At 38.2% G+C, this 14592-nt stretch overlaps 2 protein-coding genes across 2 annotated transcripts; both read right to left on the bottom strand.

The window, feature by feature from the left end:
• Positions 1 to 1633: 1633 nt before the first annotated feature.
• LOC130965784 (protein EXORDIUM-like 3) lies at positions 1634 to 3159 on the bottom strand. The gene has a single exon (XM_057890547.1). It carries the CDS (start codon positions 3049 to 3051, stop codon positions 2026 to 2028), a length of 1026 nt encoding a protein of 341 aa, XP_057746530.1. The 5' UTR covers positions 3052 to 3159; the 3' UTR covers positions 1634 to 2025.
• An 8530-nt stretch (positions 3160 to 11689) lies between these two features.
• LOC130965559 (uncharacterized) lies at positions 11690 to 14035 on the bottom strand. Its single transcript, XM_057890327.1, has one exon. The coding sequence runs from the start codon at positions 14033 to 14035 to the stop codon at positions 11690 to 11692; it is 2346 nt and encodes a 781-aa protein (XP_057746310.1).
• Between the last annotated feature and the right edge of the window lie 557 nt (positions 14036 to 14592).

Raw genomic sequence — 14592 nt, 5'->3', positions numbered from 1 at the left:
AACACTAACACCGTTAGCCATATTTGCTTTTCTGAGAAGCGAAAAGTGAGAACTGAGAACTCAACCCACGGCATCCGAATATAACGACATTACCTACGTGATACCGTTAAATGAATTATATGTCCGTTTTGTACCAACACCAAGTTGTGTAGGTTTAGGACAACTCAACTCCTTTTCTTCCTTCCAAACAATGTCGTGTTGGAGGGGGTGTTTATGTTTTGCTAGGTACTTCCAGACCAAACTAAACTATACAATATGTGATAAATCTGAGTTTTGTGTCAAAAGTGTAGACACCAAATATTAGCCATTTTATCTTTGGCAAATGAACCATAAAAACAATTCTAACGGGATACTTTTTTTTTTTAATATCACTTTTGATTTTTACAATAACTCAACTGATTTGAAATTAAAATTTATATTAAATATAATCTTTGAAATAATATGAATATCAGTAAACAAATATTATATCATTTTAAAGAAAGACCAATATAATGTAATTACTTATATATCCATTAAATTTATTAAATAAACATTATAATGTTGTTAATAAATTAAAATGAAATCAAGTATTAGAATGACAAATCTCATATTGAATATCAAATTAATTTTTATAATATATGATCCCACAAATATTTATGTGATATCTTATAAGATTCAAAATAAAATTAAACTAAAATCAAAACTTAGAGATGCTCTAAGATTAAAGTAAAAATTTGGGAATCAACTTTTCTTTCTTTCTCTTGTTGATTGGAAGCGAATGAGAATTAATTCCTGGACTGTTTGTGACCAACACTAAAAATTCAAAAGTTTTTTAATATCGTTGTTGGTTAAACTTCCAATCAGACAACCCTAGATTGAAAGGTTAAATGGAACGTAAACTGTTACATGAATTAGATTCATAAAAATTTACCTTTCCGTTTTTGAGCTGAAACAACCAAATACATCATATAAAAACCACCTGGATCAGAACATTTCAGTGGAGTTAGCCTGATGCCTTGATCCTCTAACAATAATATTATAATATAACGCTCCTATATTTAGAAGCCTGAATTCAGAAATTTTATTAAACATAGTTATGAACAAAAAAGTAACCAGTCGGTAATAAGTCATTCCTTGAAGAATGGATCAAAATTAGAAAATTAGGGTATAAGATACACCAAAAAGAGCTTGTAAGTTTTTTTAATAAATATACAAGACATATATTAAAAACTTAGGAATTGGTAGGAAATCAAACAAGATGTGTAGGAGATCAGAGAAGATGAATGATAGGGTGAATACATATAATGCATGTATGGTTAGATTGATTGATAGTGGAGTAGTAAGTGGATGAGAGTAACAGAATAAGCAACATGTTTGTTTAGTAGTGAGGAGTGGGAAATGGAAAGGGTCCTTGGCACTTGGCAGGTGTTGAAAGGACAAGAATGAATGAATCAGCAACAGTAAGGTTGCAACACCACCATAACAATAACACCAACACCTTGCCATTGTCCATCACATTCAATCACCCGTACCATTATTTACTTAAACAAACATACCTAATCTTATTTAATTCCTTTTTTATTGTCATCACCTACTCTCTCATATATCAATATATCATCATGGTCCCTCAAATATTACAGAAGCACAAAGTAGATGATCCTCCCAAACAAGCTCGATCCATTCTCATCGTTCAATGAATATCGTATTTGGAAGAGATAGTTAAGGGTCAAAGACCCTCATCCATCATGGTCATATAATTATAATTAAAAAGTAATAAAATTACATTATTTGCATTAATGAACAAACTTAACTACCTTAACTAAATTACCAAGCTCCCCCCACACAAGCCCACAATCCTGCAAACAAAAATTAAAACCTGACCTCATAACAGCAATAATAATTTCATTAAACCCCAAAATTAAAAAAGAAACCCAAAAAGGAAGAAAAGATAATCTCATTCTACATACATCCAAAGAGAGGAAGAGGATTCAATTAGATCGAGATGATCACGGTTTTGTTCTGTTGTTTAGAATTTATACTTTTGAATCAGTGATCAAGAGCATTAGGGCCAGTACAGTAATTCAGAACGTGGCTCCACACCCACTGAACCAGATACTTACGCCTGATGCCATTCATGTTATACGTGGCACCATCGTGAGCGTCCAATACCTGACCCGTGTAAGATCCTCCCCCTCCAGTACCGTAGATCCCCTCGCAGAGATCCGCAATCTCAACGGGGAACGTCGGGTCCTGACCCGCGTACCAAGCATTAGCTAACGGGTTCGTTGCAAGCTCCGCCATCTCATGTCCGATCACGCTGATCATTCCGTCAACTCCAACGTCGCCATTCGGGGACTTAAACGGTTTCATGTTGGGAATGTAGGCGGGCACGGCGAACGGGTAGGCACACTGCCCGGGGCAGAGCTTCTCGGAGTTTCCAACCCAAGCATATGGAAGCGTGTAACCAACCAAAGAGGGGAAAGTGAAGTAGTGGAAACCGCACACTGACGTGCAGAAATCTTGAACGTAAACGTCATCCGCGGTTAGGAGGAGGTACAGTCCGCTGCGAGGATTGATCGGTAACGGTTTAGTTCTGGCGGTTATGGCGCTCTTGATGACGGACTGGATCGACAGCCGCGTCAGGGACTTGCCATGGGAGTAGAACCGATCGTTCTTCTCCTGGCCGAGCCGGACGGTTTTTGAGATGTTGGCGCCGGTTTGGTCCGTGTAGAGCTGGACGGTGCGCCACCACGCCGCCACGGAGGGGCGAGGGGAGTTCACGGCGGAGATCGAGTTGATGAACTCGCGGATGATCTTCTTCTGGTTGCGCTCCCAGCGGCCGTACCAGATTGTGTGCACCGTGATGTTGGTGGTGAGGACGGGGCCCATGTGGTACCGGAGCTTCACGAACTCCGATGAACCTTCGTACTTCTTTGAGTCGCCGAATGCGTAATCGGAGACGTTCATTCTGTTCGCGTTCTGCGGCCACGGCCTCCACGCCGCTGCCGGATCCGCCGCGAACAGAACCACCAACACCAAGATGGCGACATTGGAGTGAACCGCCGTGTTCATTTTAAATTTGTTTTAGTGAATGGGAAAATGAGGTAGCTGAGGGGAGTGAAGGAGTGAGCTCAGAAGCTGAGAGAGCTCCCAAGTACAAAACGTGAGTGATTCAGTGGATGAACTTCCTTTATACACACATATTCACTTTTCATTGTTTGTTTTTTTCAAATTATTTTCAGGAAATTTGAAAAAAAAAAAGAGAGAGAGAAACAAACAACGACGAGTAGTAAAAAATTAAAGAAAATTGGGGAAAGGAATAATGGAGTATTGTTTTTGGGGACATTGATTTGCGGGTAAGGGTAATGGAGGACAGTTAGATTCTTAAAGTGTATGTGGGGTCCAGAGAGAGAGAGAGAATTGATGATGAGGATGATGGCTGTGGTCGTCATCTGATTTGAGATTTTCCATCTCCTCATCTTTTGCGCGGGAAAATAGGTGTCTAGGGGTATTATGGGAATTTCGACACCGGGCGTAAGGAAATTATATAGTAGAGTACTACTGAGTATTACGTGGTGTTTTGTGTTTTTGGTTAAAAAAAAAAATGGGGGACCGCACCGAAAAGTGGTCCGAGGCAAAGACGACACTATTGGCCGTTGGGAACACCATCATGGATAAGCATCCATCATCATATGTTATGATATCCATGTCATACCCATACACCCATCATAACTCTCCCTGCTCCCCTCTTTCTTTTTTACTTTTTCTTTATGTTTATTTATTCAACTAAAACAAAAGATAAATTACTGGTCTCTAGAAAAAACCACACAGGAACCAATTAACCTCTTTTTAGATGCAGCGAAATTTGAGAAAAGGAGGCGCAGGAGCAGGAATATATGAAATTAAAAATTGCAATATTTTTATAGGAAACATGAGCTCGCTTGCCAAGTAGAGAGTACATTTGCTTTAATACAAACAATAGGTCAATAGCAACATAAATGGGTATATAGAAGAGAAATTTTGGGAAGGAGGGGTTTGTGTTGAGGTCCACACCACATGGATCCGAATGCATTGATAGATAGATGAATTATGAATATATGGTTGCAATGCAAAACAAGAAGGAGAACCAACTATGTCAGCTGCAGTTGCCAGCATTGACATCACCCTGCTACTGTGCTTGCATTATCAGCTACATAATTTGGATTTGTTCCAACATTCAGGACTGCTTTGTCTCTTGCTCTGTTTTCTAATAATGTTTGTAACCGTCATACAACTTCAGTTTGCTTTAAAAACTGCTCCAATCACGCCTCTTCATGAGTTTCTATATCCATCAGAGGAAAACAAACTGAATTATGTGATCAATAATCTGCTTAGTTTACTTAATTAATCGATGGCTTGCTATGTTATAATAACAAACTAATAAGTTGGTTCATTGGTTTGCTTTGAGTATTTATGTGCCGAGATGGTTGTCAGAATAAATAAATCTTTGTTGAAAAATTTATTGATCAGGTAAGTGTTGCACATCTAATTTCCATAACAAGATATCTTTGTTTATTTGGTAGGTATATAATATAACTGAAGTGAAAGCTTGATTTTCAGGATCTGTTGTGCATTACTTCATTTGTCTTCAGTCTGTTATGATTTATGACTTATTCCTAATCTTGATGTAATTAATTCCTCCGATCCAAGGTGGTATTACTCTTAAAACCTCAATTTCTCGATTTGCCACTTTGGTTCATATATATATAGACAGAAAATCTTACTATTTACCATCAATCACCTTTTTTTTTTTTTTAACAAAATCATCCTTCCTTCTGCTTCTTTTAGGCTGGCTGTCTTGGGCTTCCTTTCTTTATATTTATTTTGGGTCTGTTCCTACCTTGTACGTTGTATCTTATCCAACTTTTTTATTTTGTCCAAAACAAAAATTATTGAGCTTAATTTGGACTTTATATTTTTTGGGCCTAACACCCCGTTGCTAAACCCATAAAGATATCAAGGCATAGTGTTTCTTCTTTTTTTTTTGCCGGTGAGAAGTTCACAACAAATATTTGGTACTCTCATTTTTCTTCCCAACTGTTAAGCTATTTGGACTGCTGTCTAACATTAAGAACAGAGCCCAAAACGTAAATTAAATTGAGTTTCAGGAAAACCCAATCCAAACGTTGTTTACCCAGACCAAAACCAACAATGAATATATTGTTCAGCAATAAGGGAGAAAAGGAGGGCAAACGCTTACATTTTTATATGATTTTAAAATATATATATATATATATATATATATATATATATATATTTAAGATTTAATTTTCACCAAAAGTTCACATTCTATCCACCAAACTAAAGAAACTATATTGAAATTATTCTGCTAATTTTAAAAATAAAGTTACATTTACCTAAATTTATTGATAAAATGTAAATTAACAATTATTTTTAAAAGTAAACTATCCTTTTTGTCTCTAATATTTTTGAAAAAATTGAATAATATTTTTAACATTTAATTTAGGTTTAATTACTTTGCAGGTCTCTATAGTTTTATCGAATTTTTAATTAGACTCTATACATTTTTTATTTTTAATTAGAATTCTATATCATTTAATTTTTTTTAATTAAGTCTCTGTTAACATTAAACGTCAAAAAAATATTAGTGAATTATGAATTTGTTGTGATAAGGGATGAGTTGGATGCCTATTAATATTTGGGCGACTCAGTTTCTCAATAACAAAGCCTAATATGTGTATAAATAGGAGGTTAAACCTCCGTTAATAACACACACAAAAACAACAAAAAATAAAACAATTCTCCCTCTTTCTTTATGTTACAACTATTCTGAATATTCCTCTCTCTCACACTCTTTATAATATTAGTAAATATATTGATCATCTCTATTAAGGATGAAAATAATGTATCGCAGGAGAATAAAGCCAAAGTCGTCATCTTGACGAATGATTGAAAAACGAATATCTGATAATAAAAGATCCTGCAGATCTGTGGAAAGACCTTAAAGAAATGTATAATCATCAAAAGACGGTGATACTTCCTCAAACCCAATATGAATGAACGCACTTGCATCTACAGGATTTTAAATCTATGAATAAATTCAGCAATGTTTTGAATCACCTCATGAATGAAATTATGTGGGGAAAAGATAACTGATAATGACATGTTGGAGAAAACATTCTCGATCTTTCATGCCTCGAATGTGCTCCTACAGTAGCAGTATCAAGAAAAGGGATTTAAAAAATCTTTTGAATTAATTTCTTGCCTTCTTGTTACTGAACGCAACAATGAATTACTTTTAAGGAATCATGAAGCGAGTCCAGCTGGCGCCGCCCCATTTCTTGAAGCAAATGCGGCAAATTATAATCACAGAAGAGGTAAATGGCAAGGTTTTAGTAACCAGAAAAATTATGGAAGGAAGAAGAATTATGTTCATAAGAAAGGATCTCACCAGAAGTGGGATAAAGAAAGAAACTTTGGGCAAAATAAATCAACGAAGATAAATATTTCCGTTGTGGTGAAAAGGGTCATTGGTCGCGTACCTGTCGTACCCTAAGGTACCTAGTCGATCTTTATCAAGCATCTTTGAAAAAGGATGACAAAGGAAAGGAAACAAATTTTGTTTCAAATGATGCTGAAAATTCCACCACTCATTATGATGTATCTTATTTCTTTGAGGATCCTGAAGGAAATATTGACCATTTGATCAATAATGGAATAGTTTAATATGTGAGTTTGTTAAATACTCATGTAAATAAATAATGAACTTATTGTTAAGTTTTATTTTCTATGCATTTGAATTTCAAGTATGATGAAATATTTATGAATTTCAAAATTACTGAAAGTCCCAAGATAATAACAATAAAATTTTTAGTATATATTATACTTTTTAGAAAAATATTTTCAATCAAGAAAATAATTTTACTGAACAAATATTTCTACTCATTTTATTATTATTTGTCTTTGAAGAGAATGGCAAGGACATATAGTGAAAATATTTGCCTGCGGATAGTGCAAGTTTGCACACCATTCTCAAAGGTAATATATACTTTACTCATCTTGTGCCAAAAGAAAAATATGTTAATACTATTATTGGATCAGGCAATGTGATAGAAGGCTCCAGAAGAGTTATAATTTTATTTCCCGGAGGAACAAAATTCATAATAAATAATGTACTATTATCTACTAAGTCTCTAAGGAACTTATTGAGTTTCAAAGATATTCGCCGAAATGGATATCATATTGAAACAATGAATGAGGGAAGTCATGAGTACTTATGTATCACAACTCATGATTTAAATAAAAAGGTTATATTAGAAAAGTTACCCTCACTTTCATCTGGGTTATATTATACCAAAATTAGTGCAATTGAATCACATGACATTGTAAATCAGAAGTTTACTAGCCCAAATGAATTCATAACTTGGTATGATCGACTGGGTCATCCAAGAACAACCTTGATACGGAGAATTATTGAAAACTCCCATGAAAATTTATTAAAGAACCAAAAGATTCTTAAATTTAGTGAATTTTGTTGTGCTGCATGTTCTCAGGAAAAGTTAATTTTAAGGCCATCACTAGTAAAGATTGGATTTGAATCCCCTGAATTCCTAGAAAGGATTTAAGACGATATATGTGGATCCTTTAGATATTTTATAGTTCTAATAGACGCGTCTTCGAGATTGTCACATGTGTGCTTATTGTCTTCTCGCAACCTGGCATTTGCGAGATTACTTGCTTAAATTATTCGATTAAAAGCACAGTTTCTGAAAAATCTAATTAAAGCAATTCGTCTTGATAATACTGGTCAATTTACTTCCTAAGCCTTCGATGCTTATTGTATAGCTAACAGAATAAGTGTTGAACATCCAGTAGCTCTTGTTCACACACAAAATGGGATAGCAGAATCACTTATTAAACGCCTCCAATTAATTGCTAAACCCTTACTCATGAGAACAAATCTCTCAACCTCGACTTGGAGGCATGCTATTTTACATGCCGCGACACTTATCCGTGTGAGGCCAACAAGTTACCATCCGTTCTCTCCTATGCAATAATCATCCAAATATTTTCTATTTAAGAATATTCGGGTGTGCAATATATGTTCTCATTGCACCACCTTCTCGCACCAAAATGGGACCCCAAAGAAAATTGGAGATATATGTTGGATATGATTCTCCCTCTATAGTAAGGTATTTTGAGATACAAACTATGGATGTATTTAAAGCCCGATTTGCGGGTCATTTTGATGAATCAAAATTTCTAATATTAGGGGGGAGAGAATAAGCTTCTTGAAAATGAACTTAATTGGAATGCATAATCCTTGATGCATTTAGATCCTCGATCAGGGCAATGTAAACTAGAAGTTCAAAAGATTATACATTTGCAAAGAATAGCAAATGAATTGCCTAATGCATTCTCCGATAGAAAGAGGATAACCAAATCTTATATACCAGTGAAAAACTCTCCAATTCGAATTGATGTCCCAGTCGAACAAATAGCCACTGAAACAAATTCACGCCAGAAGCGTGGCAGGCCTGTCAGTTCCAAAGACAAAAATTTTTGAAAAAGAAATGAGGTAAATACTATTCTTGTTAAAAAAGACATAGTAAAGACACCTGCAGTTGTCCAAAATTTTGATATAGGCCAGAAGACGTTCAGGTATCAGAAAATTGTGAAAACGGCGAGATCTCGATAAATTTTTTCTATGCAGGAAAGAAATAGAACCGAAATAAGACAATTGTCGATGAAACATTTGCATATAATGTGTCATTAAATATCATGCATGAAAGTAAGGATCTTGAGCCAACAACAGTCGAAGAATGTCGACAAAGGAATGATTGGCCAAAATGAAAAGAAGTCATGAAAGATGAATTAGACTCACTTGCAAAATATTAAGTATTTGTACCTGTAGTCCGGACACCAGAAGATTTAAAACCTGTTGGATACAGATGGGTATTTGTGAGAAAATAAAATGAGAAAAATGAAGTTGTATGCTACAAAGCTCGACTTGTAGCACAAGGTTTTTCACAAAGTTCCGGTATAGATTATGTAGAAACATATTCCTTTGTAATAGATGCAATAATATTGCGTTATTTGGTCAGTTTATCCGCATATCATAAAGTACATATGCATTTAATGGATATGATAACAGCCTACTTATACGGCTCATTAGATCATGGTATCTATATGAAAGTCCCTGAATGACTAAAGATATCTAAACTACCTAATGAATATTCGCAGGGGTTATACTCAGTCAAATTGCAAAGATCTTTATATGGTCTAAAGCAATCTGGACGAATGTGGTATAATCGTCTTACTGAGTATCTGGCAAAAAACGGATTCAAGAATGATGATATCTGCCCATGTGTTTTCATAAAAAAATCTGTATCTGGATTCATTATAATTGCTGTGTACGTTGATGATCTAATATTATTGGAACTCTTGATGAGATTCCAAAGATTATAAAAAATCTAAAAGAAGAGTTTGAGATGAAAGATCTTGAAAAGACTTAATTTTGTCTCGACCTGCAGATCGAGCATACAAAAAATGGAATCTTTATACATCAAACAACATACACGGAAAAGATATTGAAGAGATTCTATATGGATAAGTCACATCTATTAAGTATCCCAATGATCGTAAGGTCTTTGAATGTGGAAAAAGATCAATTTCGTTCTAAAGAAGAAAATGAAGATATCATTGGTCTTGAAGTACCATATCTTAGTGTCACTGGAGTGCTAATGTATCTTGCTAATAATACACGACCTGACATATCATGTGAGGTAAATTTTCTAGCAAGGTATAGTTCCTCTCCAACCAGAAGACATTGGAATGGAATCAAACAAATCTTTCGATATCTTCATGGAACGGTAGATATGGGATTATTTTATCCATATGGATCCAAGTCACAATTAGTTGGCTATGTTGATGCTGGATACTTGTCTGATCCACACAAAGGGAGATCTCAAACAGGATTTCTATTCACATATGGTGGTACAACTATATCATGGAGGTCCACAAAACAGACGATAGCAGCAACCTCCTCTAATCATGCTGAAATACTAGTGATACATGAAGCAAATCGCGAGTGTTTTTGGCTCAGGAGTTTGATTCAATATATTCTATCATCATGTGGACTGATTGATCATAAGATAGATCCAACTGTCCTGTTTGAAGATAATACAAAATGCATTGCTCAACTTAAGGGTTGATACATCAAAGGTGATAGAACAAAGCATATTTCTTCCAAATTCTTATTCACTCATCTTCAAAATCAAGGGATAATTGATATCCAAGAGATCTGCTCAAACGATAATCTAGCAAATTTATTTACAAAGTCACTCCAAAAATCCTCTTTTGAAAGATTGATACATGAGATTGGGATGCGCCAATTTCGAGATATTAAATAATATCGGTAAGAGGGAGAGACTGTACTATTTTTCCCTTGGTTAGATTTTTTCCCATTGGGTTTTTCTTGACAATCTTTTTAATGAGGTAGTCCCCATAAAAAAGGATATTGTACTCTTTTTCCTTCACTAAAATTTTTTTTCCATTGGATTTTTCTTTAGTAAGGTTTTAACGAGGCATAATCTTAAATGGTCATCTAAGGGGGAGTATTGTGATAAGGGATGAGTTGGATATATTTGGGCGGCTTAGTTTCTCAATAACACAAGGCTTTATCGAAGTTTGAAAAATCAAAGCCTAATATGTGTATAAATAGGAGGTTAAGCCTCCGTTAATAACACCCACAAAAACAACAAGCAATAAAATAATTCTCCCTCTTTCTTTATGTTACAACTATTATGAATATTCCTCTCTCTTACTCTTTATAATATTAGTAAATATATTAATCATCTCTATTATATTGAGATAGTAATTATGGTAAATATTGTTATCTAATTATACTTCTTTATTTTATATTTATATCTTCCTTAATTATTTATTTCACAACAGAATTTGGGTAAAAAACCATATTAAGCCAACAGGCTCAAAAAATTACGTAAATACGCCAAAGCAAAAATCGTTTCAGCAATAAGCCAGATCGTATTTTTATATAATTCGAACCAGGTTGGTTCGAACTCTATTTGTTAGTAAATCGAACCAGGTGAGTTCGAATTAGGGTTTTCTGTTGGTACTAAATCGAACCAGCCTGGTTCGAATTAGGAATGAAGGTAATTCGAACCAAGGTGGTTCGAATTATAGAGAGAGAAGGTTTGCATGTAATTCGAACCGGGCTGGTTCGAATTACACCAATCATAGTTCGAACCAGGCCGGTTCGAACTATGTGTGAGACTGATTGAGCTGTGTATCTATGGACGAGGCAGATCCGAATCGGCCAAAGAGATGCGGCCTATGTCGCCAACCCGGACACAGTTTAATAAGAAAAAATAAACGCTAAACTGTTTCAAGATTCATTGATCATCCAAAATGAATGTCCCAGAACAGAGATAAAAGAAAACATAGGTAAACAGACTATAACATAACAAAAAAAGTACAAACCACTATCATACATGATTGAACTTTAAAGAAAAAAATACATAATTAAAGAAGCCATATTCATTACAGCTCGCAACAACAATCAAACTAAAAGTCATGTGCACTAATGTAAATAATACTGACACGGGAAACATGGAAAATAATCTAAATAACTCTAAGACTAGCAAGATGCGCACTAATGTAGATAATGCTAACACTAACAACATGCATACTAATGGTGTCCTGTCTGAGACGAGCCTCCAACCTGTGGGCAACTACGTCGCGTGTGTCCGGGTTGGCGACATAGGCCGCACCTCTTTGGCCGATTCGGATCCGCCGCGTCCATATTCGTCCGTATCCTAGTGGATCTAGGACGACCCTCTCTGGCACGCCTCATGGCAGGGTCTGGAATCACCGTGGGCCCGTCGTAAGGTGGCCAGAAGCCCTCCGGGATGGGAGGTGTGAATCCCATCCGATACACATTGAAGACCGAGCTAATCTGATAGACGCTGTGAACGTAAGAGGTCCAGGTGACCCGTGAGTATGCACAGCACGCAAGTGCGTGCTGACACGGGAAATGAAGAGCCTGGAAGTACCCGCAGTCACATGTTCGAGAGGCAAGTGATACTCTGTAAGTACCCAAGGAGAAAGAACCAGTCGGAGTTGTCTCTGCTACAGTGAACTCGGAGTTATCCCGGTCATACAGCGTCACCGTGAAGCACCTGGCCGTCTTCATGTTGGCCTCAATACACTTCACCAAATGCTGACTGAATTGTTGTCCTGTTCCCATCTGGGCCTCAGCCTCTCTCCCCTTGCGAACAAACAGTTCCGCAAGCCTACAATATGTTGCCTTCACCAGGGATGCTATAGGGAGATTTCTGACCCCCTTCAGGATAGAGTTCACACACTCGGAGATGTTCGTCGTCATGTGACCGAATCTCCGCCCCTCATCACGATGCTGAGTCCACAACGAGTAATCAATCCGGTTCGCCCACTCACACATCGCCGGATCTTCAGATCGCAGGATATCAAACCAGTAATCAAATTCAACCTCGGTCTTCGCATACGCCGCGTTCACTAGTAGCCTCCTAGCGTCTTTGCCCTTGAAGGTTAGGGCAAAATTAGCCGCTACGTGTCGTATGCAGAATGCACGGTACGCAGATGGCGGTTGCCAACCGCCGTCAGGAGCCTCAAGCGCAGCCTTGATGCCGTTGTGCCTGTCCGATATAACCAGCAGACCGGGCTGCGGGGTCACGTGCTGTCGAAGGTGCGAGAGAAAGAATGTCCAGGATTCCGCATTCTCACCCTCTACTAGTGCGAATGCCACAGGTAGAATGTTGGAGTTCCCATCCTGTGCAATCGCGATGAGCAACGTTCCCCCATACTTCCCATACAAATGTGTGCCGTCAATGCTGATTAGCGGCTTGCAATGACGGAATGCCTCGATGCAGGGCGGGAAAGTCCAGAGAAGTCTGTGGAAGTACGCTTGAGATTCGTCCACCTGTCCTCCAACTCGAACCGGGCTCGTCTTTAGGACCGCAACACTCCCAGGCATCGTCAGCTGGACACCCAAGACCCACCTAGGCAGGTCGTTGTAGGACTCATCCCAGTCACCGTATATGAGGGCAATAGATTTCTGCTTCGCCATCCAAACCCTCCGGTAAGTCGGCCTAAAACCAAAGTGCGCTGCCGTGGCGTTCAGGAGCACCTTGATGCTCACGGATGCATCGGCCCTAACCATTGGCATAATGAACGCGGAAATCACATGATAATCCAAACTCCTGTGGTCACTCGAGATGGATGTGGCCAGGCAAGTGTGAGGTCCATTGTACCGTTTGACCTCCCAAATGCCCTTGCGCTTCCGGAGACTCAGTCGAATCAACCATGTGCACCCATTCCCAAACTCCGAACACTTGCCCACATACCGGCGGTGATCGGACTCCACCACCTTGTACTGTACCCCTCGCCGGATGTTGTAAGTCTTCACACTTAAAAGGGCCTCATCTTTATCCTGGAATTGCTGACCAACCTGGAACTCTGTCAGACCAGTAGTCCCTTCCGCATCTCTAGCTCCGAATCCAACAGCGTGCCCTAAAACCCCCTCATGTCTCATGGCGTCCAAGTCCAACGAGGAAAAATGTGGTGGATACTGCTGTGTGCCAGAGCTAGAACCACCTACCTCGAATGCAGGCCCAGTCGCTCCAATATCATCAGCGCTATCATCGTCAATCATATCCGGCTCGACGTCATCCTCGTCTTCATCGTCCAAAAAACCGTCTCCTACGCCAACAGGTGCAACTCCCACTAAAGCGTTCGGCAAATTTTCCCTTTCCACTACCTCGTCGCCTTCGGTGGCATTGAGGTCAACAGCGAAAGATGGGGAGGCGACATGTTGGACCACTGGTTCGTACACAGGGACGGACGAGGAAGCAACGGCAGGCCGGGAACTAGAACCTGCTGCATTCGCTATAGTGTTCGTATTCCTGTTCGAACCGCCGGAGCTGGATACAACATCAACCAGCCGGGCCAACAACTCCGGTGTCCTCACCTCCGGAAACTGCCGCCGACAGAGAAACATTACTTGCAAGTCCGCATCATTATTAATCGTGAAGCAATCATACTTCACCGTATTCTATAGCACCGTGACTGGAATGCGATAGAAAAACTTCTTTACCCGCTTCGCACCCTCCAGACCGAGCTTCATTAGTACAGCGCTAACAAGGTCATCGTAACTCGTCGTAGATGTTATGACAATACATAGAGGATTCTTATCTGTGAACTTTACTCCGGAACGAGTTTTTCTATTAACAGATCCTCTGTGGTGCACCAAAACCACAAAACTCTCCTCACTAGCCATCCTACTCCCTCTAATGAGACTAACTCACGTTTGGAACCATATATATACAGTCAGTCTCACACATAGTTCGAACCGGCCTGGTTCGAACTATGATTGGTGTAATTCGAACCAGCCCGGTTCGAATTACATGCAAACCTTCTCTCTCTATAATTCGAACCACCTTGGTTCGAATTACCTTCATTCCTAATTCGAACCAGGCTGGTTCGATTTAGTACCAACAGAAAACCCTAATTCGAACTCACCTGGTTCGATTTACTAACAAATAGAGTTCGAACCAA

The sequence above is a fragment of the Arachis stenosperma genome, chromosome 3 (genome assembly GCF_014773155.1).
Source record: "Arachis stenosperma cultivar V10309 chromosome 3, arast.V10309.gnm1.PFL2, whole genome shotgun sequence".
NCBI classification, from domain to species: Eukaryota; Viridiplantae; Streptophyta; class Magnoliopsida; order Fabales; family Fabaceae; genus Arachis; species Arachis stenosperma.
This window is presented reverse-complemented; position numbering and strand designations above follow the sequence as displayed.

Excerpts from the sequence above, each read along its gene's own strand:
- LOC130965784 (XM_057890547.1), bottom strand. The coding sequence starts at position 3,051 with ATGAACACGGCGGTTCACTCCAATGTCGCCATCTTGGTGTTGGTGGTT.
- LOC130965559 (XM_057890327.1), bottom strand. The coding sequence starts at position 14,035 with ATGTTTCTCTGTCGGCGGCAGTTTCCGGAGGTGAGGACACCGGAGTTG.